The sequence below is a fragment of the Chiloscyllium plagiosum genome, unplaced genomic scaffold (assembly GCF_037043375.1).
Source record: "Chiloscyllium plagiosum isolate Xiang-an unplaced genomic scaffold, Cpla_swu_hap1 HiC_scaffold_36, whole genome shotgun sequence".
In the NCBI taxonomy this organism is placed as follows: domain Eukaryota; kingdom Metazoa; phylum Chordata; class Chondrichthyes; order Orectolobiformes; family Hemiscylliidae; genus Chiloscyllium; species Chiloscyllium plagiosum.
In genome coordinates this window covers 43,182,048-43,205,365 of record NW_028270174.1, presented here as the reverse complement: position 1 = coordinate 43,205,365, position 23,318 = coordinate 43,182,048, and the positions used below count along the sequence as shown (strand labels likewise).

Sequence of the window (23,318 nt, the reverse complement as noted above, 5' to 3'; positions counted from 1 at the left end):
GCACCAGCTTCTTAGCCATGCATTCATCTCTCCTATCATCCTATTCCTTGCCTCACCAGCATGTGGCACTGGTAGTAACTCAGAGATTACTACCCTCAAGATCCTGCTTTTCAGCCTCTTTCCTCACTCCCTGTACTCACTCCGCAGGACCTCACCCCTCTTTCCACTTATGTTGTTGGTACCAATGTGCACAACGACCTCTGGCTGTTCTTTCCTCCCCCTTCTGAATTTCTTGCAACTGCTCAGAGATGTCCTTGGCCCTGGCTGCAGGGAGGCAACACAACATCCTGAATTCTCAAATGCGACCACAGAAATGCCTGCCTGTGTCCCTGACTAGTGAGTCTTATAACATTAATACTCGCTTCAATTTAGCCTCATCTTGCTCTATAGCAGAGCCAGTTGTATTGCCACAGGCCTGGCTGCAGCTGTTTTACTCCCCTGAGAGGCTATCCCCTCCAGAAGTATCCACAATGGTATACCTGCTAGAGAGGGGAATGGCCACTCCTGCATCTACCTGACTGAATGTGTGGTGTGACCACCTCACTGTAACTAGCATCTATCACACTCTCTGCCCCCTTTATGCTCCTCAATGTGTCCAACTGCCACTTCAACCAATCAACACAATCTTTGAGGAGCTACAATAGATCACATTTTCTGCAGATATTGTCGTCAGGGATACTAGATTGCTCCCTGATTGCTCTCATCTGGCAGGAGGAGCACATCACTGCCCTAACTGCCATCTCTGCTCCTTTACAATAAGAAAGATAAAGGAATCTTAGCTTCCTCGCCGAACTCACTGAAGCCCAGTATTCACCTCAGCCTGCACTTATACCGACTAGCAGCACCAACCTGTCACTTACATTACAATGCAATCTTTACAAACAGAACAACTGGTCCATCTCTTTCATACTCTTCCCCCACCATTACCCCCGAGAAGATTCTATATTTATGGAATTAATGCCTCAGCCTAAGTAAAGTTACTCCTCTTTGCCCAGCTCTCTGCTCCTTCAATCAGAGCTATTGATAGGTTTACAGCAGTGTGAGAGAAACAGAATCTGAGTGGTGGAGTATTTCCATGGAGAATGTTTCAATTTTAATTCCCATATATAGAAGCCTGGTGGTAGACAGAATAGGACCCTTTGGCAAGTTGTGTTTTAGTCTGTAGATCTTCTACTGGACAAACTTGGCCTGGGATATATGCCATTATGTAGACTTCTTTTGAAATCATATTAATTGTTTGCTTATTTTGACAGGGTGCTGGCAGTTCTTTGCACATCCTTGAGCAAGAATTAGTTACAGTTCAACAGATTCAAAAACGTTTTCCTAAATTTCGGTCCATTCCCATTTACAACGATGAGGCTGATCCACTGGTGGGTTGGTCAATTCCCCAGATTTGGCGAGCAGACGTAACCTACGCTGCGATGGTTGTTAAGGTAAATAGCAAAGTCATCTTTACACTTTGTTTTCCAAGGTATATCTCACATAGCTCTTACTGATTTATGTCAATGTAGCAATTCTACTTCAGTAATTGTTTTCCAAATAATTTGGCAGTTCATGGATAAAAACTGAACGTATTCTAACATATTGTGCAGCATTACAATTGATCGTTCTGCTACAGCCGACTTCTATCCCTCGACAACATATGGAGATAAAAACAGGATAATATTGGAATGCTGTACTTGATGTGAGATTTATTCATTAAGCATGTATTGACAATTCAGTTCCTTTTTGACTGGTGTATTCCTGAAGACAGTGTGCCATTTTCAAGCAGATTTATTCAAATCTGATTTCAACGAGAATTAAGAATGTTTTAAATGCAGAACAAAATTGAAAGTTGTATATAGCGCCTTCTAAACACCTGGTGGCCCAGTGGAAAAGGAAAAGCATGCAAGTATATGTGTGGTTTAGAATGAATGTAATTTTTTAAATTGTATAGAACTTAAACTTTGCTAAAAAGAGATCTAAAGTGAAAATGTTTTGTCCTGCACTTATCAGGACAGAAGTGCAATCAAAAAATGTATTTGGAAGAACCACCAATTCATACAGCATGAGAAGAGGATGCTGATTGGTTAGGCTATGCCTGACTTTAGTTCATCCAACTGGAACTGTTAGGTATCATGCTTAGTAAACTGATTACATTCAAACTAGGCAAGTTGACTCTGATATCTGAGCCATGTGTCCAAAGGACTGGAGGGAATTATCAAACGATGTGCCCATTTGATGGTCTGCAGCAGACAGTATGCCAACCTTGTTAAACGAACCCTGACTCATAAAAATTAGAATGTCGTCCCAAACGTTAGATGCGATTCTCTATTTTAGTAAATAATCTCAACTACACTAAATATTGCACAGAAAATAAGTTGAAGGTTGTTCTTTGGTCTTGCCAGGAATTTGGATAGAGATGCTTTAATTAAAATTTGCTGCAAAAAAAAAGTCTCTAGAGGGAGAGATTAGCAAGAGAGGAAATGAGATGCAGATCGAGAGGCCTAAATTCACTGAGACTAACAGAGGCATGGCTTCAGGACTGTAGGGAAATCCGCTGATTGGTGGGTAAGTTTGGTCAGTGTTTCTTATTTTTGAAGTGAAGGTTGGGTGTTTGCATAGAACATAGAACATAGAACAATACAGCGCAGTACAGGCCCTTTGGCCCTCGATGTTATGCCGATCCAAGCCCATCTAATCTACACTAGCCCACTATCCTCCATATGCCTATCCAATGCCCGTTTAAATGCCATAAAGAGGGAGAGTCCACCACTGCTACTGGCAGGGCATTCCATGAACTCACGACTCGCTGAGTAAAGAATCTACCCCTAACATCTGTCCTATACCTACCACCCCTTAATTTAAAGCTATGCCCCCACGTAATAGCTGACTCCATACGTGGAAAAAGGTTCTCATGGTCAACCCTATCTAAACCCCTAATCATCTTGTACACCTCTATCAAGTCACCCCTAAACTTTCTTTTCTCCAATGAAAACAGCCCCAAGTGCCTCAGCCTTTCCTCATACGATCTTCCTATCATACCAGGCAACATCCTGGTAAACCTCCTCTGCACCCGTTCCAGTGCCTCCACATCCTTCCTATAGTATGGCGACCAAAACTGCACACAATACTCCAGATGCGGCCGCACCAGAGTCTTATACAACTGCAACATGACCTCAGGACTACGGAACTCAATTCCTCTACCAATAAAAGCCAGTACGCCATATGCCGCCTTCACCGCACTATTTACCTGGGTGGCAACCTTCAGAGATCTGTGTACATGGACACCAAGATCCCTCTGCTCATCCACACTACCAAGTATCCGACCATTAGCCCAGTACCCCATCTTTTTGTTACTCCTACCAAAGTGAATCACCTCACACTTAGCTACATTGAACTCCATTTGCCACCTTTCTGCCCAGCTCTGCAGCTTATCTATATCCCGCTGTAACCTGACAAATCCTTCCTCACTGTCAACAACTCCACCGACTTTCATATCATCTGCAAACTTGCTCACCCAATCTTCTAGCCCTTCCTCCAGGTCATTTATAAAAATGACAAACAGCAATGGTCCCAAAACAGATCCTTGCGGAACACCGCTAGTAACTGCACTCCAAGGTGAACCTTTACCATCAACTACTACCCTCTGTTGTCTTCTACCAGCCAGCCAATTCCTAATCCAAACCTCCAACTCACCCTCAATGCCATACCTCCGTATTTTTTGCAGTAGCCTACCATGGGGAACCTTATCAAATGTCTTACTAAAATCCATATACACCACATCTACCGCTTTACCCTCGTCTACCTCCTTAGTCACCTTCTCAAAGAATTCAATAAGGTTTGTGAGGCACGACCTGCCCTTCACAAAACCATGCTGACTATCCTTGATCACATTATTCCTATCCAGATGTTCATAAATCCTATCCCTTACAATTCTCTCTAAGACTTTGCCCACAACAGAAGTGAGACTCACCGGCCTATAGTTACTAGGGTTATCCCTACTCCCCTTCTTGAACAAGGGAACCACATTTGCTCTCCTCCAGTCTTCTGGCAATATTCCTGTAGACAATGAGGACATAAAAATCAAGGCCAATGGCTCTGCAATCTCCTCCCTTGCTTCCCAGAGAATCCTAGGGGATAAATGCCATCAGGCCCAGGGGACTTATCTATTTTCACCCTTTCCAGAATTTCCAACACCTCTTCCCTACATACCTCAAAGCCGTCCATTCTAATTAATTGTGACTCAGTATTCACATCGGCAACAATGTCCTGTTCCTGAGTGAATACTGATGAAAAGTATTCATTCAGTGTCTCCCCAATCTCCTCAGCCTCCACACGCAACTTCCCACTACTATCCTTGACTGGACCTATTCCTACCCTAGTCATTCTTTTATTCCTGACATACCTATAGAAAGCCTTAGGGTTTTCCCTAATCCTACCAACTAAGGACCTTTCATGTCCCCTCCTTGCTGCTCTTAGCTCTCTCTTCAGGTCCTTCCTGGCTACCTTATAACTCTCAATCGCCCCAATTGAACCTTCACACCTCATTTTTACATAGGCCGCCCTCTTCCCTTTAACAAGGGATTCCAATTCCTTATTAAACCACGGCTCCCTCACACGACCCTTTCCTCCCTGCCTGACAGGTACATACTTATCAAGGACACTCAATAGTTGCTCCTTGAACAAGCTCCACATATCAATTGCGCCCTTCCCTTGAAGCCTACTTTTCTAAGCCACGCATCCTAAGTCATGCTCACTGCATCATAACTTCCCTGCCCCTAGCTATAACTCTTGCCGTGCAGTGCACACTTATCCCTCTCCATCACTAGAGTAAAAGTCACCGAATTGTGGTCACTGTCCCCAAAGTGCTCACCCACCTCCAATTCTAACACCTGGTCTGGTTCGTTACCCAGAACCAAATCCAGTATGGCCTCACCTCTTGTTGGCCTGTCTACATATTGTGTCAGGAAACCCTCCTGCACACATTGGACAAACACCGACCCATCTAACGAACTCGAGCTATAGCTTTCCCAGTCAATATCTGGAAAGTTAAAGTCCCCCATAACAACCACTCTATTACTTTCACTCTTCCCCTGAATCATCCTCGCAATCCTTTCTTCCACGTCTCTAGGACTATTAGGAGGCCTGTAGAAAACTCCTAACAGGGTGACCTCACCTTTCCTATTCCTAACCTCAGCCCAAACTACCTCAGATGGCAAGTCTTCATCCATCGTCCTTTCCACCGCTGTAATACTATCTTTGACAAGCAATGCCGCACCTCCCCCTCTTTTACTCCCACCTCTGACCCTACTAAAACACTTAAACCCTGGAACCTGCAACAGCCAATCCTGTCCCTGTTCTACCCATGTCTTCGTAATAGCCACAATATCGAAATCCCAGGTACCAACCCACGCTGCAAGTTCACCTACCTTATTTCATATACTTCTTGCATTGAAGTATACACACTTCAAGCCACTTTCCTGTTTACAGGCACCCTCCTTTGAGATTGATGCCATGTTCCTAATCTCCCTACACTCCAGGTCCTGCACCCTAAAGCTACAGTCTAGGTTCCCATGCCCCTGCAGAGTTAGTTTAAACCCCCCCAAAGAGCACTAGCAAACCTCCCCCCAAGGATACTGGTGCCCCTCAGGTTCAGGTGTAGACCATCCTGTTTATAGAGGTTCCACCTTCCCCAGAAAGAACCCCAGTTATCCAGATACCGGAATCCCTCCCTCCTGCACCATCCCTGCAGCCACGCATTTAACTGTTCTCTCTCCCTACTCCTCGACTCTCTATCACGTGGCACGGGTAACAAACCAGAGACAACAACTCTGTTTGTTCTAACTCTGAGCTTCCAACCTAGCTCCCTGAAAGCCTGTCTAACATCCTCAGCCCTCTTCCTACCTATGTCGTTGGTGCCAATGTGGACCACGACTTCGGGCTGCTCCCCCTCCCCCTTAAGGACCCGGAAAACACGATCAGAGACGTCACGTACCCTTGCACCTGGGAGGCAACATACCAAACGTGAGTCTCTCTCGCCCCCACAAAACCGCCTATCTGTGCCCCGAACTATCGAGTCCCCAATAACTATTGCTCTGCTCTTCTCCACCCTTCCCTTCTGAGCAACAGGGACAGGCTCCGTGCCAGAGGCCTGAACCCCATTGCTTACCCCTGGTAAGTCGTGCCCCCCACAAGTATCCAAAACGGTATACTTGTTCTTGAGGGGAACGGCCGCAGGGGGTCCCTGCACTTGCTGCTTCCTCCCAGTCCCCCTCACTGTCACCTCTGTTGACTTGGTTCTCACTTTTTATGAAAAATTGCTTGTTATTCTAAGGGTAACAAATAGATGTTAGAGCTACAGGATGAGCATGTCAGACGGACCAAGTGAAGTGTACATCCTGTGGTATTTCACATACCACGTCCCAGACACACATCTGTAGGAAGTAGCTGCACAAACTTGACCTAAGGGTTAGAAAAGAAGTACAGAACAGACAGGAAAGAAGGTGGTGTGCTGAAAATAAGGTATAGGTTTCGTACATTAGTAAAGGAGGAAATTGAATAAGGGAAACTATGAAGTAATGAGACATAGACACAAATTGACTGAGGTGGATTGGAAAACATTGAAAGGCATGACTACACAGGCAATGAGTATCTTTAAAGAACTATTACTTGACTTGCAGCAACTATACGTTCCTTCAAGGTGCAAAAACTCAAAATATGTCAGTCATCAGGCTAGAATTAGAAGTTCAGAATTGTGTAAAATGCAAGAAGAAATATGCTGTAAATGGTAAGACCCATAAGAGCATTGATATAAAGAGAGATCTTGGAGTGCAAGACCATAGCTCCCTGAAAGTGGCAATACAAGTGGATAGGATGGTAGAGAAAGCGTATAGCATGCTTCCTTTCATCAGTTGGGCCAATGAGCACGAAAGTTGGAATTCATGTTGTAGCTGTATAAAACTTTACTAAGGCTATGTTTGGAGTATTGTCTGTAGTTGTGGTCTCCAAAGAGATTGGAGAAACTTGGATTGTTCTTGCTAGAGCGTTGGATGCTGAGGAGGGAAACCTGATGGAAATATGTAAAATTATGAGAGGCGTGGATAGCTGGAATATCTTTTCCAGTGTGGAAATGTCAAATGTTAGAGGGTGTTGGTTTAAGGTGGAGTGAAGAACATTAGAAAGAGATGTGCCAGACAAGTGTTTTACACAGAGGATGCCCAATACAGACTGTCAGATAGAAGTAGATATGAAAGCAAAGTTTAAGAGACATTCAGACAGACACATGACAGGGGATAGAGGGGTAAAGACCATATACAGAAAGGTGGGATTAGTTTGGAATAGCATCACATTTAGTTTTGACATGGTCAGTCGAAGGGCCTGTACCTATGCTGTACTGTTTCATGCTCCATTTTAAAAGGCCTATAAAATTGCCGTGAGAAAGTGAGGACTGCAGATGCTGGAGAGTCAGAGTCAAAAAGGGTGGCACTGGAAAAAGCACAGCAGGTCAGGTAGTATCCAAGGAGCAGGAGAGTCAACATCTTGGGCATAAGCCCTTCATCAGGAATTCCTGAAGAAGCTATCAACTGGCTTCAGGAGGATTTGTACAGCTGTATTAAATGGACAAGAACATGTCTGACTGAATATAATGTCAAAAAATGTGAGGTTATCCACTTGGTAGGAGAAACAAGATGTGCGAAGTATTTCTTAAATGGTGTTGGGAAGTGTGGAGGTACAAAAGGCATCCTTGACAATAAGCCACCGAAGACTACCGTGCATGTGTAGCAATCTATAAGGCAGGCCTTATATTAGCCTTTATTGAAGATAATATGAGTACAGGAATACTGCAGTCTTGCTTCAATTGTATAGGAATTTGGTTAGACTTCACCTGAAGTACTGTGTAGTATAGTTTTGATCTCCTTATCTCAGAAAAGATATTATTGCAATGAAGGTTCACCAAACTTGTTTCTGGGATGGTTAGATTGTACTATAAAAAGAGACTGGCAAAGTGAGCCTGTATTCCCTAGAATTTTGAAGAATAAGAGGTGAGTGCATTGAAATTCACAAAATACTTGAAGGAATATATTGTGCAGGGCGGATGCAGCTAAGATGTTTTCCCTAGTTGTGGAGTTTAGAACGAGTGGCAAAATTTTAAAATAAGTGGAAATGCCACTTGCATCTGAGGTTAGGATAATTTTTGTCTTATTCTGAAGGGTTTGAAAGCTCAGGCTTTGAGTATGTTTAAAGTCGAGAAAGATTTATGATTGACAGCAATGTACAGGGTATGCTTAGGGTAAAAGGCATTGAAGTGTTGGATCAGCCATGATTATTTTAAAGGGCATACTCCCGTTCCCATGTTATTTGTAGCTAAAAGGAATTTGTTCAAACATTGTATTGAATGAGGAAAGGGATATGGAGAGCCTGACTTTACTGCATCACCATGACATTGCTCTGACTAATCAGAATTAAATTGTCTAGTTTTAATTTAATCAGTTAGCTTAGGTTCACAGTTAACAGTTACTGCTGTATCTCTGTGCCTCCCATAATTTAACCAATCAGCTTGCTACTTTGATGCTGTACGCATTGTTAGTTGCTTTCTAAAGTACTTTTCTTGCATTTCAGTCCTGATGAGTGCAAGTGAAAAAGTTTCAACATCATTTCTCTTTTCAGCACTATTTAGAATTCTCCTCCAGGTCTTAAACCTAAATAGCTTTTGTGTTGAATTTTGTTGATTGTTTACATTGTATGAGTTACAGTGCACACTTAAACATATCACATAAAGTTAACAGAATCAAATAGTCTTTACAAAATAATACTTGTATGTAGTGATGTGAACTGTCAAAAATTGGTTTCAAACTGGTAACACTCTCCTTAGCACACTTCATTTGCGACTTAGTCCATTGACCAGCAAAAACATCTATAATTAGAACTAATTCCGCTGTGCCAATGTGGCTTCTGGATCATCATAATGAGCAAATATAGCTGTTGGTTTCTATCATTCACTGCTCCTGTTCAGTTAAATACTGTTTCCATCTCCTCTGAATCCCCACTTTCAACAACAAATGCAAAATGCTAACAGTTTGTTAGTTACTGAGATTTGAACTCATCAATTCAATTATCTCTGCTGTTTTTCGACTAATGGAACACACAAAAATAAAATTATTCTTCAAAATTCTCCCTTCATTTGAAGTGATCCTCTGTCTTACTCTAGATTCTTTCCTCATTCTTTTCATCTTTCCTCATACAATATCAGCATTTCTTTCAAAATTGCTGATATTACTTCTTTAAAAATCTCAACTATTATCCTAAAAATATTCTATATCCTTGTAATATACCAGCCCATTCTAATCTTTTTTTCTCTCTATTGAAACCTCGAACAATGTGTTGCCTGCTAAATCTGTAACCATCTTTACAGCAACTCCATCTGTCTTGCCAACACATCCTCACCTCTATCTCAACTAAAACCAATAGCTTAACATCAGAAACTTTGTCAGTGACACTTTTATCTATACAATAACAACTGTAGCAACTGTCACAGTGTTTTACCTTCACAGCATTACATCCAGAGTCCCCAAGCATATATAGAACATAGAACATAGAAGAATACAGCGCAGTACAGGCCCTTCGGCCCTCGATGCTGCGCCAATCCAAGCCCACCTAACCTACACTAGCCCACTATCCTCCATATGCCTATCCAATGCCCGCTTAAATGCCCATAATGAGGGAGAGTCCTCCACTGCTACTGGCAGGGCATTCCATGAACTCACGACTCGCTGAGTAAAGAACCTACCCCTAACATCTGTCCTATACCTATCCCCCCTTAATTTAAAGCTATGCCCCCTTGTAATAGCTGACTCCATACGTGGAAAAAGATTCTCACTGTCGACCCTATCTAAACCCCTAATCATCTTGTACACCTCGATCAAGTCACCCCTAAACCTTCTTTTCTCCAATGAAAACAACCCCAAGTGCCTCAGCCTTTCCTCATACGATCTTCCTACCATACCAGAAAACATCCTGGTAAACCTCCTCTGCAGGTTCCAGTGCCTCCACATCCCTCCTATAGTATGGCGACCAAAACTGCACACAGTACTCCAGATGCTGCCGCACCAGAGTCTTATACAACTGCAACATGACCTCAGGACTCCGGAACTCAATTCCTCTACCAATAAAAGCCAGTATGCCATATGCCTTCTTCACCGCACTATTTACCTGGGTGGCAACTTTCAAAGATCTGTGTACATGGACACCAAGATCCCTCTGCTCATCCACACTACCAAGTATCCGACCATTAGCCCAGTACCCCATCTTTTTGTTACTCTTACCAAAGTGAATCACCTCACACTTAGCTACATTGAACTCCATTTGCCACCTTTCTGCCCAGTTCTGCAGCTTATCTATATCCCGCTGTAACCTGCCACATCCTTCCTCCTTAGGGGCGGCACGGTGGCACAGTGGTTAGCACTGCTGCCTCACAGCACCAGAGACCCGGGTTCAATTCCCGCCTCAGGCGACTGTGTGGCGTTTGCACATTCTCCCCGTGTCTGCGTGGGTTTCCTCCGGGTGCTCCGGTTTCCTCCCACAGTCCAAAGATGTGCAGGTCAGGTGAATTGGCCATGCTAAATTGCCCGTAGTGTTAGGTGAAGAGGGGAATGGGTCTGGGTGGGTTGCGCTTCGGCGGATCGGTGTGGACTTGTTGGGCCGAAGGGCCTGTTTCCACTGTAATCTAATCTAATCTAATCTAATCCTCACTGTCTACAACTCCTCCGACTTTCGTATCATCCGCAAACTTTCTCACCCAACCTTCTAACCCCTCCTCCAGGTCATTTATAAAAATGACAAACAGCAATGGTCCCAAAACAGATCCTTGCGGAACATCGCTAGTGACGGCACTCCAAGATGAACCTTTGCCATCAACTACTACCCTCTGCCTTCTTCCAGCCAGCCAACTCCTAATCCAAACCTCCAACTCACCCTCAATGCCATACCTCCGTATTTTTTGCAGTAGTCTACCATGGGGAACCTTATCAACCGCCTTACTAAAATCCATATACACCACATCTACCGCTTTCCCCTCGTCCACCTCCTTAGTCACCTTCTCAAAGAATTCAATAAGGTTTGTGAGGCACGACCTGCCCTTCACAAAACCATGCTGACTATCCTTGATCACATTATTCCTATCCAGATGTTCATAAATCCTAACCCTTACAATTCTCTCTAAGATTTTGCCCACAACAGAAGTGAGACTCACCGGCCTATAGTTACTAGGGTTATCCCTACTCCCCTTGAACAAGGGAACCACATTTGCTAGCCTCCAATCTTCTGGCACTACTCCTGTAGACAACGAGGACATAAAAATCAAGGCCAATGGCTCTGCAATCTCCTCCCTTGCTTCCCAGAGAATCCTAGGATAAATGCCATCAAGCCCAGGGGACTTATCTATTTTCACCCTTTCCAGAATTTCCAACACCTCTTCTCTACATACCTCAAAGCCATCCATTCTACTTAATTGTGACTTAGTATTCACATTGACAACAATGTCCTGTTTCTGAGTGAATACTGACGAAAAGTATTCATTCAGTGTCTCCCCAATCTCTTCAGCCTTCACACGCAACTTCCCACTACTATCCTTGACTGGACCTATTCCTACCCTAGTCATTCTTTTATTCCTGACATACCTATAGAAAGCCTTAGGGTTTTTCCTAATCCTACCAACTAAGGACCTTTCATGTCCCCTCCTTGCTGCTCTTAGCTCTCTGGTCCTTCCTGGCTACCTTATAACTCTCAATCGCCCCAATTGAACCTTCACGCCTCATCTTTACATAGGCTGCCCTCTTCCATTTAACAAGGGATTCCAATTCCTTATTAAACCATGGCTCCCTCACACGACCCTTTCCTCCCTGCCTGATCCTTTGTCTTCTTTTATTCATCAATGTTCTGCCCATTGGCCAATCATCTGAAAAGCACAATGTTTGAATACAGTAACATAAGAAAAATAAGCAGCAAGTTATTCAGTAAGACCATAGCTGACGGCCTGCCTAATCTTCACTGTTCCTTTGATTCTCTCGAACACCAAATGTGTGTCTAACTAGCCTGAACTATACTGAGTAATGGAGCATCCACAACACTCTGGGTGGACAATTCCAAGCATTCAACGGTCTGTGAGTGAGTAATTTCTCCTCATGTCAATTATTAGCCCTTCATCCTAAGATTGTGACCCCATGGCTTTGAGACCCCAGGCCAGAGAAAACAATCTTTCAATTTACTGTTCCAATGATCTTCTGCAAGTTCTTGTTTTATATGCTGTGTAAACTGAAGTTCATCTAAAACTGTGGTCTCTACAACTGCTCACTCAAACTTCTGTCTTTCCTGATGTGGAATGGCTTCTTGTCCTGCAGAAACTAGAAAATCTAGAATTGTTCTCCTTGAGACAATCAAGATTGCAGTTTAACATGTTCAAAATCTATAGGCTTTTATAAGGTATTTAAGAAGAAGCCATTAGCAGGTGACTTAGTAATTAGAAGATAGAAATTAAAGATACTTGGCAAAATAAATCAAATAGAGGTAAGGAGACTTTTATTTTTAAAAGAGCCAGACATGAAATGCACTTTCTGAAAGGATGTTGGAAGTGCATTCCAAATCAGATTTCAAAGAGGAGGTAGACATTTTTAAAAAATAAAATAACTTGCAGACTTTAGGGAAGTAACAAGCAAATGCAACTAATTGAATACCTCTTTTAAAGTGTTAATACTGGCATGATGGGCCAGTGTGCCATATCATTCTATAACTATGAATCTAGACATCTGATCTGATAGATTAGATTCCCTACAGTGTGGAAACAGGCCCTTTGGCCAAACAAGTCCATACCGACCCTCCGAAGAGTAACCCACCTAGACCCATTTCCCTCTCACTAATGCAACTAACACTGGGCAATTTAGCATGGCCAATTCACCTGACCTGCACATCTTTGGACTGTGGGAGGAAACGGTAGCACCCGGAGGAAACCCACGTGAACACGGGGAGAATGTGCAAAATCCACACAGACAGTCACCCACGATTGGAATCGAACCTGGGTCCCTGGCGCTGTGAGGCAGCAGTGCTAACCACTGAGCCACCGTGCCGCCCAAGGTGGGATTCGGGACCCAGAGAGATAGTGAGGAAAGAGACCAGTCTGAAACTGGTACAGTTAGGAAAAGGAGCAAGTCAAACAGTCAGAGCAGGCAGGAACAAGCAGAGAACGAGGTAGCACTGATGAATTAAACTGCATTTATTTAAATGCAAGAAGCCTAACAGATGAACTCAGGGCATGGTTAGGAACTTGGGACTGGGATTTCATAGCATTTACAGAGACATGGCTCAGGGATGGACAGGACTGGCAGCTTAATGTTTCAGTATACAAATGCTATAGGAAGGACAGAAAGGGGGGGGCAAGAGGGGAGGGCGTGTGGCACTTTCGTTAAGGGGTAACATTATGGCTGTACTTAGGGACGATATTCCTGGGAATACTAGGAGAAAGTGAGTACTGCAGATGCTGGAGATCAGAGTCAAGATTAGAGTGGTGCTGGAAAAGTACAACAGGTCAGGCAGCATCTGAGGAGCAGGAAAATCAACGTTTCAAGCATAAGTTCTTCATCAGGGCTTATGCTCGAAACGTTGATTCTTCTGCTCCTCAGATGCTGTCTGACCGACTGTGTTTTTCCAGCACAACACTCTTCATTCCTAAGAATACGTCCAGGGAAGTTATTTGGGTGGAACCGAGAAATAGGAAAGGGATGATCACCTTATTGGGATTGTATTATAGATCTTCCAATAGTGAGCAGGAAATTGAGAAACAAATTTGCAAGAATAATGGGGTGGTAATGGTAGGGGATTTTAACTTTCCAAATGTTGCCTGTGACTGCCATAGTGTTAAGGGTTTAGATGGAGAGAAGTTTAAATGTACAAGAAAATGGATGTACCTTCTAGAGAAGTACAAAACGTAACCTACGCTTGGGAAAAAAAGCTGGATAAGTGACTGAGGTGTCAGTGGGGGAGCAGTTTGGGACCAGCGACCATAATTCTGTTAGTTTTAAAATAGTGATGGAAAAGGATAGGCCAGATCTAAAATTAAAGTTTTAAATTTGAGGAAGGCCAAGTTTGACTGTATTAGGCAAGAACTTTCAAAAGTTGATTGGGGGTGGATCTTCGCAAGTAAAGGGGTGGCTAGAAAATGGGAGTCCAGAGATAGTATATTCCTGTTAGCGTTAAAGGAAAGATTGGTAGTTGTAGGAAATGCTGGATGACTAGGGAAATTGAGGTTTTGGTTAAAAAAAAGAAGAAAGCATATATCAGGGATAGACAGGAGAGATCAAGTGAATCCTTAGAAGAGTATAAAGGCAGTAGGCATATACTTAAGAGGGAAATCAGGAGGTCAAAAAATGAACATGAGATAGCTTTGACAAACAGGGTTAAGGAGAATTCAAAGGGATTTTACGAATACATTAAGGACAAAAGGGTATCTAGGGAGAGAATAGGACCCCTCAAAGATCATCAAGGTGGCCTTTGTGTGGAACTGTAGGAGATTGGGGAGGTACTAAACAAATATTTTGCATCAGTGTTTACTGTGGAGAAGAATGTGGAAGATATAGAATGTGGGGAAGTAAATGGTGACATCTTGAAAAATATCCATGTTACAGAGGAGGAAGTACTGGATATCTTATAACACATAAAGGTGGATAAATCCCCAGGACCTGACCTGATGGAAGCTAGGGAAGTGATTGCTGGACCTCTTGCTGAGATATTTGTATCATCGATAGTCACAGGTGAGTGCTGGAAGACTGGAGGTTGGCAGACGTGGTGCCACTGTTTAAGAAGGGCGGTAAACATAAGCCAGGGAACTATAGACTGGTGAGCCTGACCTCAGTGGTGGGCAAGTTGTTGGAGGGAATCCTGAGGGACAGGATTTGGAAACACAAGGACTGATTAGGAGTAGCCAACATGGCATTGTGCGTGGGAAATCATGTCTCACCAACTTGATAGAGTTTTTTGAAGAAGTAGCTAAAGGATTGATGACCGCAGAGCGGTGGATGTGATTTATATAAATTTCAGTAAGGCGTTTGACAAGAGTCTTCATGGTAGACTGGTTAGCAAAATTAGATCACATGCAATACAGGAAGAACTAGCCATTTGCATATAAAACTGGCTTAAAGACAGGTTGGTGGTGGAGGGTTGTTTTTCAGACTGGAGGCCAGTGTCACAAAGATCAGTGTTGGGTCCACTGCTTTTCGTCCTTTTATATAAATGATTTGGAGGTAAACGTAGGAAATATAGTTAATAAGTTTGCAGATGACGCCAGAACTGGACAGCCAGGAAGGTTACCTCAGTACAACGGGATCTTGATCAGATGGGCTAATGGGCTGAGGAGTGGCAGATGGAATTAAATTCGGATAAATGTGAGGTGCTGCATTTTGGAAAGGCAAATCATGGAGGACTTATATACTTGATGTAAAGGCCCTGGGGGGGTGTTACTGAATAGAGAGACCTTGGAGTGCAGTTTCATAGTTCCTTGAAAGTTGGGTCACAGGTAGATAGGATAGTGAGGAAGGCGATTAGTATGATTTCCTTTATTGATCAGAGCATTGAGATTAGGAGTTGTGAAGGTAATGTTGCGGCTGTACAGGACATTTGTTAGGCCACTTTTAGAATTTTGTGTGCAATTCTAGCCTTCCAGAATTGGAAGATGTCATGAAAATTGAAAGGGTTCAGAAAAGATTTACAAGGATGTTGCCAGGGTTGGAGGCTTTGAGCTATAGGGAGAGGCTGAATAGGCTGGGGCTGTTTTCCCTGGAGCATCAGAGGCTTTTAGAAGTTTATAAAATCATGAGTGGCATTGATAGGGTGAACAAACAAAGTCTTTTCCCTAGGTTAGGGGGAGTTCAGATCTAGAGGGCATATGTGTAGGGTGAGAGGGGCCTAAGGGGCAACATTTTCATGCAAAAGGTGGTTCGTGAATGGATAGAGCTGCCAGAGGAAGTAGTGGAGGCTGGTGCAATTACAGCATTTAAAAGGCATCTGGATGGGTAGATGATTAGGAAGGGTTTAGAGGGATAGGGCCAACTGCTAGCAAATGGGACTATAATTGCACAAACCTTGAAATGGGACTAGATTAATTTAGGATATTTGGTTGGCCATGAACAAGTTGAACCAAAGGGTGTGTTTCAGTGCTGTACATCTCTGACTGTATGATCTCCAACAGGTCAGCATTTTCAGGAAACAATTAGCATTCTTGTATCAGTTTCTCTCACACTTTTTAATTATAGCGGTCTTTCTGTTGTCAATTAACTACAGTGATGAAAGAGGTATAACAGATTTAGGAAAGCTGATAGTAAAACACCGTGAATGGAGAAAGCATACCACACAATGTTATCCCTCTTAAAAGATACAGCTCTCTTGTCTTTCTTTCATTCAAGATGATGTCAAAGGAGTCTGTGTCCTGATTATGTCTTTGGGTTTCTACATGTTAGCTCACACAATATATACCTCAGAGAGACGTCTTGAGGTTTATTAATAATAGTAACTATTTGCATAGTTGCAAAATTACAGACTTAGACACACATTCTGTGTTCGGTGCTTATTGATGCATGTTATTGCACATAACATACATATAACTGACTGGCTGAAGACACTTAGCAGCATCTGGATGAGCACTTAAACTGCCAGGGCATATTAGCATTGGAGCAAGTGCATGTAATTGGGTTTAGTGTAGTTTGGTGTTTGTTGGTTGGCATGGACATGGTGGGCCGAGGAGCCTGTTTCTATACTGTACGACTTTGACTGTATTGACTATGCCACTGAGAGCATGACTACAGGTGAAATGGATATCTGTATATCAGAACATGATGTCGTAATGTAATGTAACTGTTTCTATTCGGTGTCTGTGTGGTTTATCTGTATACCATAACACAACATGTCCAATAACTAGTGAAAATGTCCACAGAACATAAAAACATAAGAAATAAGAGTAAGATAAGTTTGTGTAGCCTACAAAACATTTGCACCATTCAGTATAATCGTGATTAATCTTGGGTTTCAACTTTACATTCTTGCACACTCCCAATATCCCTTGATTCTGTCAGTAACCAAAAATCCATCAATTCTAGCTTTTAAATATTTTCAATGATGAACATCCACAACTCCTTGGGATAGAAAATTCCAAAGATCTCAACTTCTGCAACTAATGAAATTTCTCTTCATCTCCATTTGAAATTTGTGTTCTTGTTCTTGCTCTAGATAGCCCAGCCAGGGGCACAACATTTCACTATGTACCCTGTCATCCCCACCATAATCTTGACTATTCCAAAGAGATCACTTTTCATTCTTCTAAACTCCAGAGAATGCATTGTAGACCCAGTTCATTCAGCCTGTCATGATGACAGTGTTCTCATCCCAGGGACCAAACTAATGAACCAATAAATCCGCAAGACTCTATGGCATATATCCTACAGTTTGACAAGAAATAACTGTAGGGATAGATGGATGCACTAGCTATGATTTTCTAAATTTTTCAAGATTCTAGAAAAGTCCCAGTGGCTTGGAACTTAGCACGTGTAACACCTCTATTCAAGAAAGGTAGTGGAGAAAAAGTTTAAAGTACAGGTCAGTTATCCTGACACCAGTTATCCAGAACATGCAGGGATCTATTATTAAGGAAGTCTTAACAACACAGTTAAAAAAGAATTGCATAGGACCAGAAGTAGACTATTCAGCCCATCAGGTCTGCACTGCCACTCACTGAGACCATGGCTGACCTGACAATCCCCATTTTCCCTTTCCTGTGTTTTGCCTGTAACCTTTGATTCCCTTACAGATTAAAAACAGTTCATCTCAGCCTTGAAAATATTTAATGACCCACCTCAACTGCCCTTTGCGGCAAAGAATTCCACAGATTCACTACCCTCAGGGAGGAAATTCTTCCTCATCTGTTTGAATGTGCAACTCCATGTTCTGAAATTAAGGCACTCTGTCTCTAGATTCTCCCAAATGGGGAAATGATCTTTCTGCATCTACCAGGTCAAGCTCTCTAAGAATCCAATATGTGTCAATAAAATTGCCCTCATTCTTCTATATCCCAATGGGTGCAGGCCTAATATATTTAATCTCTCCTCATAAGACAGTTTCTCTGCGCCGGGTATCAGCCCAGTGAAACTTCCCTGGATGACATCCAATGCCAAAATATCTTCCCTTAAATGAAAAGCCCTAAACTATTCAGTGTTCTAGCTGTGTTGTGACTCATGCCTTGGAAAGTTGGAGCAAAATCTCCCTACTTTTATATTCCATTCCCTTTGAAATAAAGGCCAACATTTCATTTCTTTTCCTATTACCTACTGAATTTCGATGCTAGCTTTTTCACTGATGAAGAGTCCCAATTTTTTCTGTGCTGTAGCTTTCTACAGTCTTTCTCCATTTTAACAGTATTCAGCTCCTCCAGTCTTCCTGCCAAAATGCATAACCTCACATTTCCACACATTATATTCCTTTTTTTTGCCCATCTGCTTAACCTGTCCATATCCATCTGTAGATTCTTTGCATCCTTCTCACCATTTGTCTTCGCACCTATTCTTCTATATGCCACAAATTTAGCTATTCTACAACCAGTTTCTCCAGTCAAGTCATTAACATCCCACTCTCTGTCTGGTATGTTAGCCAATCCTCTATACATGCTAACTAACCACCTCCAAAAACATGGGCTCTTGCCTTATCAAGTGTGATGCTTTTTTGTACACCTTCTTAAAATCTAAGTATGTGTGAATACATGCTTCTCCTTTATCCATCCTGCTTGTTACGTTCTCAAAGAATTCTAGAAAATTTGTCAGATATTAATTTCCCTTTCATTAAGCCATGCTGACTCTCCTTGATCATGTTATTTATTTCTAAATGCTCTGCCATTACATCCTTTATAATAGACTCATTTATTTTTCCAATAGCAGACATTAAAGTAACTGGCCAATAATAACTTTTTTGTGTCCTTTTTAAATAAAAGTGATGCATTTGTAGTTTTCCAATCCTCTGGCACTTTTTCAGAATGTTAAGGATTCCTGGAAGATTACAGAACAAATCAACATGATTTTATGAATAGGTAATTAAGTTTGACAACTCATTTCAATTTTTCGAGGATGCAAGTACTAGGACTGATAAAGGGAAACCAGTGAATTTTGGCTTTCCTTAAAATATTTTATAATGTGCGACACAAATTGTTTATTTTCACAAAGGATAGGCTGATGAGGTTTTGGGTTAATATATTAGCATGATTAGAGGATTGGTGAACAGAGGAAAACAGGAAGTACAGGATATGGAAAAATGGGGCATTTTCAGGTTGGAGTTCCAAAAGGTTCAATGCTGGGTCTCAGTTATTTATAATCTACATTCATGACTTGTGAAGACACAGAGTAATGTATCTGACAATATAATTCCCACTTAATATTGACTCCTTAATGTTTAACTTTAATGTTGTTAATAAAATAATGTTGATATATCCATATGTTATTGCTATTTCAATTTAAAAAGATAGCTTCACAACAAATACAGCACACTTTCAATACTGGATTGAAATATCAGCCATGATGTTGGATTGAGATTTGAATCAGCAGCGGTTTTTGTCAGAGTGACCAAATACAAGTAAGATGGCATACTTGGATGGTGGGCAGTTTCCTAAGGGTGGGAGAGGCGGTCCTGCAATGATAGTCGGCAACTATGCTAGCTGAAGTGGAAGTTGCCAATTCCTACATAGATGCCCTATGAATGCCAGGTAATAAAATATAAGCTGAAAAAGACAACAGCTGCCAGGTTAAGTGAATGGTCAATGACCACAGCTGTAGCCCAGCAGGAATGATGGGTGTGGAATCTTAATGGAAAGAAAAGTAGGTTCCTTCCCTGCACTACAGGAGGCTACCATGGCTTCAAAAGGCTTTAAATAAGATTCTCTCCTGGTTAATTTGAAATCCATAATTTAGTAGGTGAAATATTGACTACTTATAAAGTAGTTGACTGGAAAATTAAATAAAATTTTAGCTGATTTGTCTGACTATTGAGTTGAATAATGAGTTACAAAGATTTATGCTGGAATCTATTGTTTCCCCTTTTTAAAATGATCTGTGTTCTAAGACTAACTACAAAGTTAACTAATTGTTTCGATGGTAGCAAGAAAGGCAGAAGAGTAAATATGTGGAATATGTCAACATTGACACAAATATTTAGAGTACTAAAGCTTACATTTATGTAGCACCTTTCCTGAGAATGGGCTGACTCAAACATGTTAAATCAAATCACCTAGTTTTGAACAAAAAAAACAAAGAACGTCTGAGGATGCTGGAAATCAGAAACAAATGAAGAAATTGCTGGAAAATCTCAGCACATCTGGCAGCAACTGTGGAAAGAAAGCAGAGTTAATGTTTCAGGTCCAGTTCTGAAGAAGAGTCATTGGACCCAGAACATTAACTCTGCTTTCTCTCCACAAATGCTGCCAGGCGCACATAGTTTTGAGATTTAGCACTGTTGTAATGCTAGACTTGCCACAGTCGATTTGCATGCTGCATATTCCCACAAACGCTGATGGCATGGCAATTGAATAATCTCTTTTATTTTTAACGTTCATTGAGTGGATGACTATTGGCACTGGAGATAATCCACTGCTTTTTTATAGAATAATCAAATCTTTTAGATCCATCTGAGAGAGTGCAGAGGAGTCCTTGGTTCAAAATCTCTGGAAAACACTGCATTCCCTCAGTACTGAACAGGTACTTTTTGTGCTCATGACCTGATGTGAGACTTGAACCTAGAACATTTTGTTGCAGTGGCAAGAGCGCTGTCAGCTGAAGCTGGGCTGAAACACATTTGAATTGATTCTGTGCATATTGCAAATTAACTAAAATAATGTGCAGTGTTAGCGCAAAATTACTGAATGGAATTATCATCGTCTGAATTAAAAAGGGACATGAAAGTTTAATGACACTCATCACTATCAATGTCTAGACAAAATATTCAGACATTTTAGAGAAGTTAACAAAATACTTGAAAACAGAACAATGCAGCAATTCTACTGGGGTTAGACTGAAGCTACACAATTGTTATGATAAGATTATATATAGAGTACTTTTAAGATTCAAGTTGGCATGCTGCATTAAAGCTACATGCGTTAGGATGAGTGCAACAAAATGTTCACCTATTTGTAAAAAATGACCTGTAAAGAATGTTCAAAATTAGTATGCAAAACAGTTTAGAAAAATATTCCTACTATTTAAAATATTCCCCTGTATTAGTCATAGTAATAGAGGTATACAGCACAGAAACAGAGCCTTCAGTCCAACTCCTCCATGCTGACCAGATATCTTAATCTAGTCCCATTTGCCAGCATTTGGCCCATATCCCTCTAAATCCTTCCTAATCTTCTACCCATCCAGATGCCTTTTAAATGTTGTAATTGTACCAGCCTCCACCACTTCCTCTGGCAGCTCATTCTGTATACACACCCCCTTTGCATTAAACATTGCCCCTTAGATTCCTATTAAATTTTTCTCCTCTGACCTTAAATCTGTGCCATCTAATTCTGGACTCCACCACCCCAGGGAAAACACCTTGTCTATTTCCCCTATCCATACCCCTCATGATTTTATAAATTTCATAGAGCTGTACAGCATAGAAACAGTCCCTTCAGTCCAACTTGTCTATGCTAACCAGATATCTTAAATTAATCTCGTCCCATTTGCCAACATTTGGCCAATATCTTTCTAACCCCTTCGTATTCATATACCCACCCATGTCTTTTAAATGTTGTAATTCTATCAGCCTCCACCACTTCCTCTAGCAGCTCATTCCATGCATGCACCACCCTCTGTGCGAAACAGTTGCCCCTTAAGTCCCTTTTAAATCTTTTCTCTCTCGCCTTAAACCTGTGCCCTCTATTCTTGGACTCCACCACCCTGGGGAAATGACCTTATCTATTCACGTATCCATGCCCCTCGTGATTTTATAAACCTCTGTAAGGTTACCCATCAGCCTCCAATGCTCCAGGGAAAATAGCTATGAACCGAAAGCAGCAACCATTCTAAAAGATGAAAGACTTAACAGCAATCTTGATTTGTTCAATATATTGTTTCAGTTGCATTACGCTGTGATCTTTTGCTATACATTCTGTGTCTTATGATCCTGCTGCACGACTACCTGATGAAAGAGCAGCACTCCAAAAGCTAGTACTTCCAAATAAATCTGTTGGACTATAACCTGGTGTTGTGTGATTTTTAACTTGTCCACCCTAGTCCAACACTAGCACCTCCACATCATGTATCCAAATAAGAAGAGAGTTAAATGCTCACTTAGCAGAACTAGGCATTCATGTTTGATCTCTGTCTGTAGCAACAAATCATCTACATACTGTACTAGGCAGATGGGGTTTGAAAAATGCTGTAATTCCTTTGTTAATCTTTGGCATATGCATGGGAAATTATGGAATTCTTGTGACAATAAGTTTACAGTATCACATCATGCTTAGGGTAGATAAATCACTTTGCCTGGATTTTTTGCATTCCAGGTTGCTAAAGGAAATTGAGGTGGCAGTAGTAGGAAGCCTTTCTTTAATTTTTCAGTCTTCGCTAGATAAGTTTTGACAGAGGATTGAACAGTGGCAAAATGTAGCACTCTTATTCAAGAACTATCCAACTGGTTTAACACCAGTGGTAAGTAAGGTTTTGGAATCCATAATCAGCTAAAAATAAATCAACACTACCTGGAAATTAATTAATCATAGAATCTTTATAGTGGACATAAAGGCCATGTGGCCCACCAAATCTTCCCCTACCTGCCAAAAAGCATCCCACCTCATCCCAGACTCCTCCCAACCTATCCCCATAACCCCACATTTACCATAGCTAATCTACCTAGCCTGTACATCTCTGGACACAATGGGCAATTTAACAGGCCCAGCCCACCTAACCTGCACATTTTTTGAATGTGTGCGGAAACTAGAGCACTTGGCGAAAACCCACATAGATATAGAGAATGTTTAAACTCCGCACAGACAGGCTCCCAAAGCTGGAATCAAACCTGAGTTCCTAGTCTTTGAGACAGCAGTAATTTAACTGAATTGAGGCTTATGAGAGAGTAGGGTCAGTGTCCAGTTGAATAAAAAAACAACTGGTTGAAAGGCTGAGAACTGCGAGTAATCATACATTCTTGATTTTTTTGAACTGGAAGTGATAATGGTGCTCCCCAAGGGTGAGTGCCATGCTTATGGTTTTTTTCTGTCATATGAATAAATGACTTGGATCTTGTAATACAGCCTAAAGTTTCAAAATTTGTTTGTGACACCA

The 23,318-nt window shown here is 41.7% G+C and overlaps 1 protein-coding gene across 3 annotated transcripts in view; it reads left to right on the top strand.

The window, feature by feature from the left end:
* Positions 1–23,318, top strand: part of idua (alpha-L-iduronidase) — a 268,795-nt gene that overhangs the window by 179,202 nt on the left and 66,275 nt on the right. For 2 of the 3 annotated variants that reach the window (XM_087980123.1, XM_087980125.1), the window contains exon 7: positions 1,254–1,433. The exons of the other annotated variant lie outside the window; for it this stretch is intronic. In XM_087980123.1, coding sequence (XP_087836249.1) covers positions 1,254–1,433 — 180 coding nt within the window. The remainder of the gene's footprint in view (positions 1–1,253; positions 1,434–23,318) is intronic. 3 annotated transcript variants of the gene reach the window in all.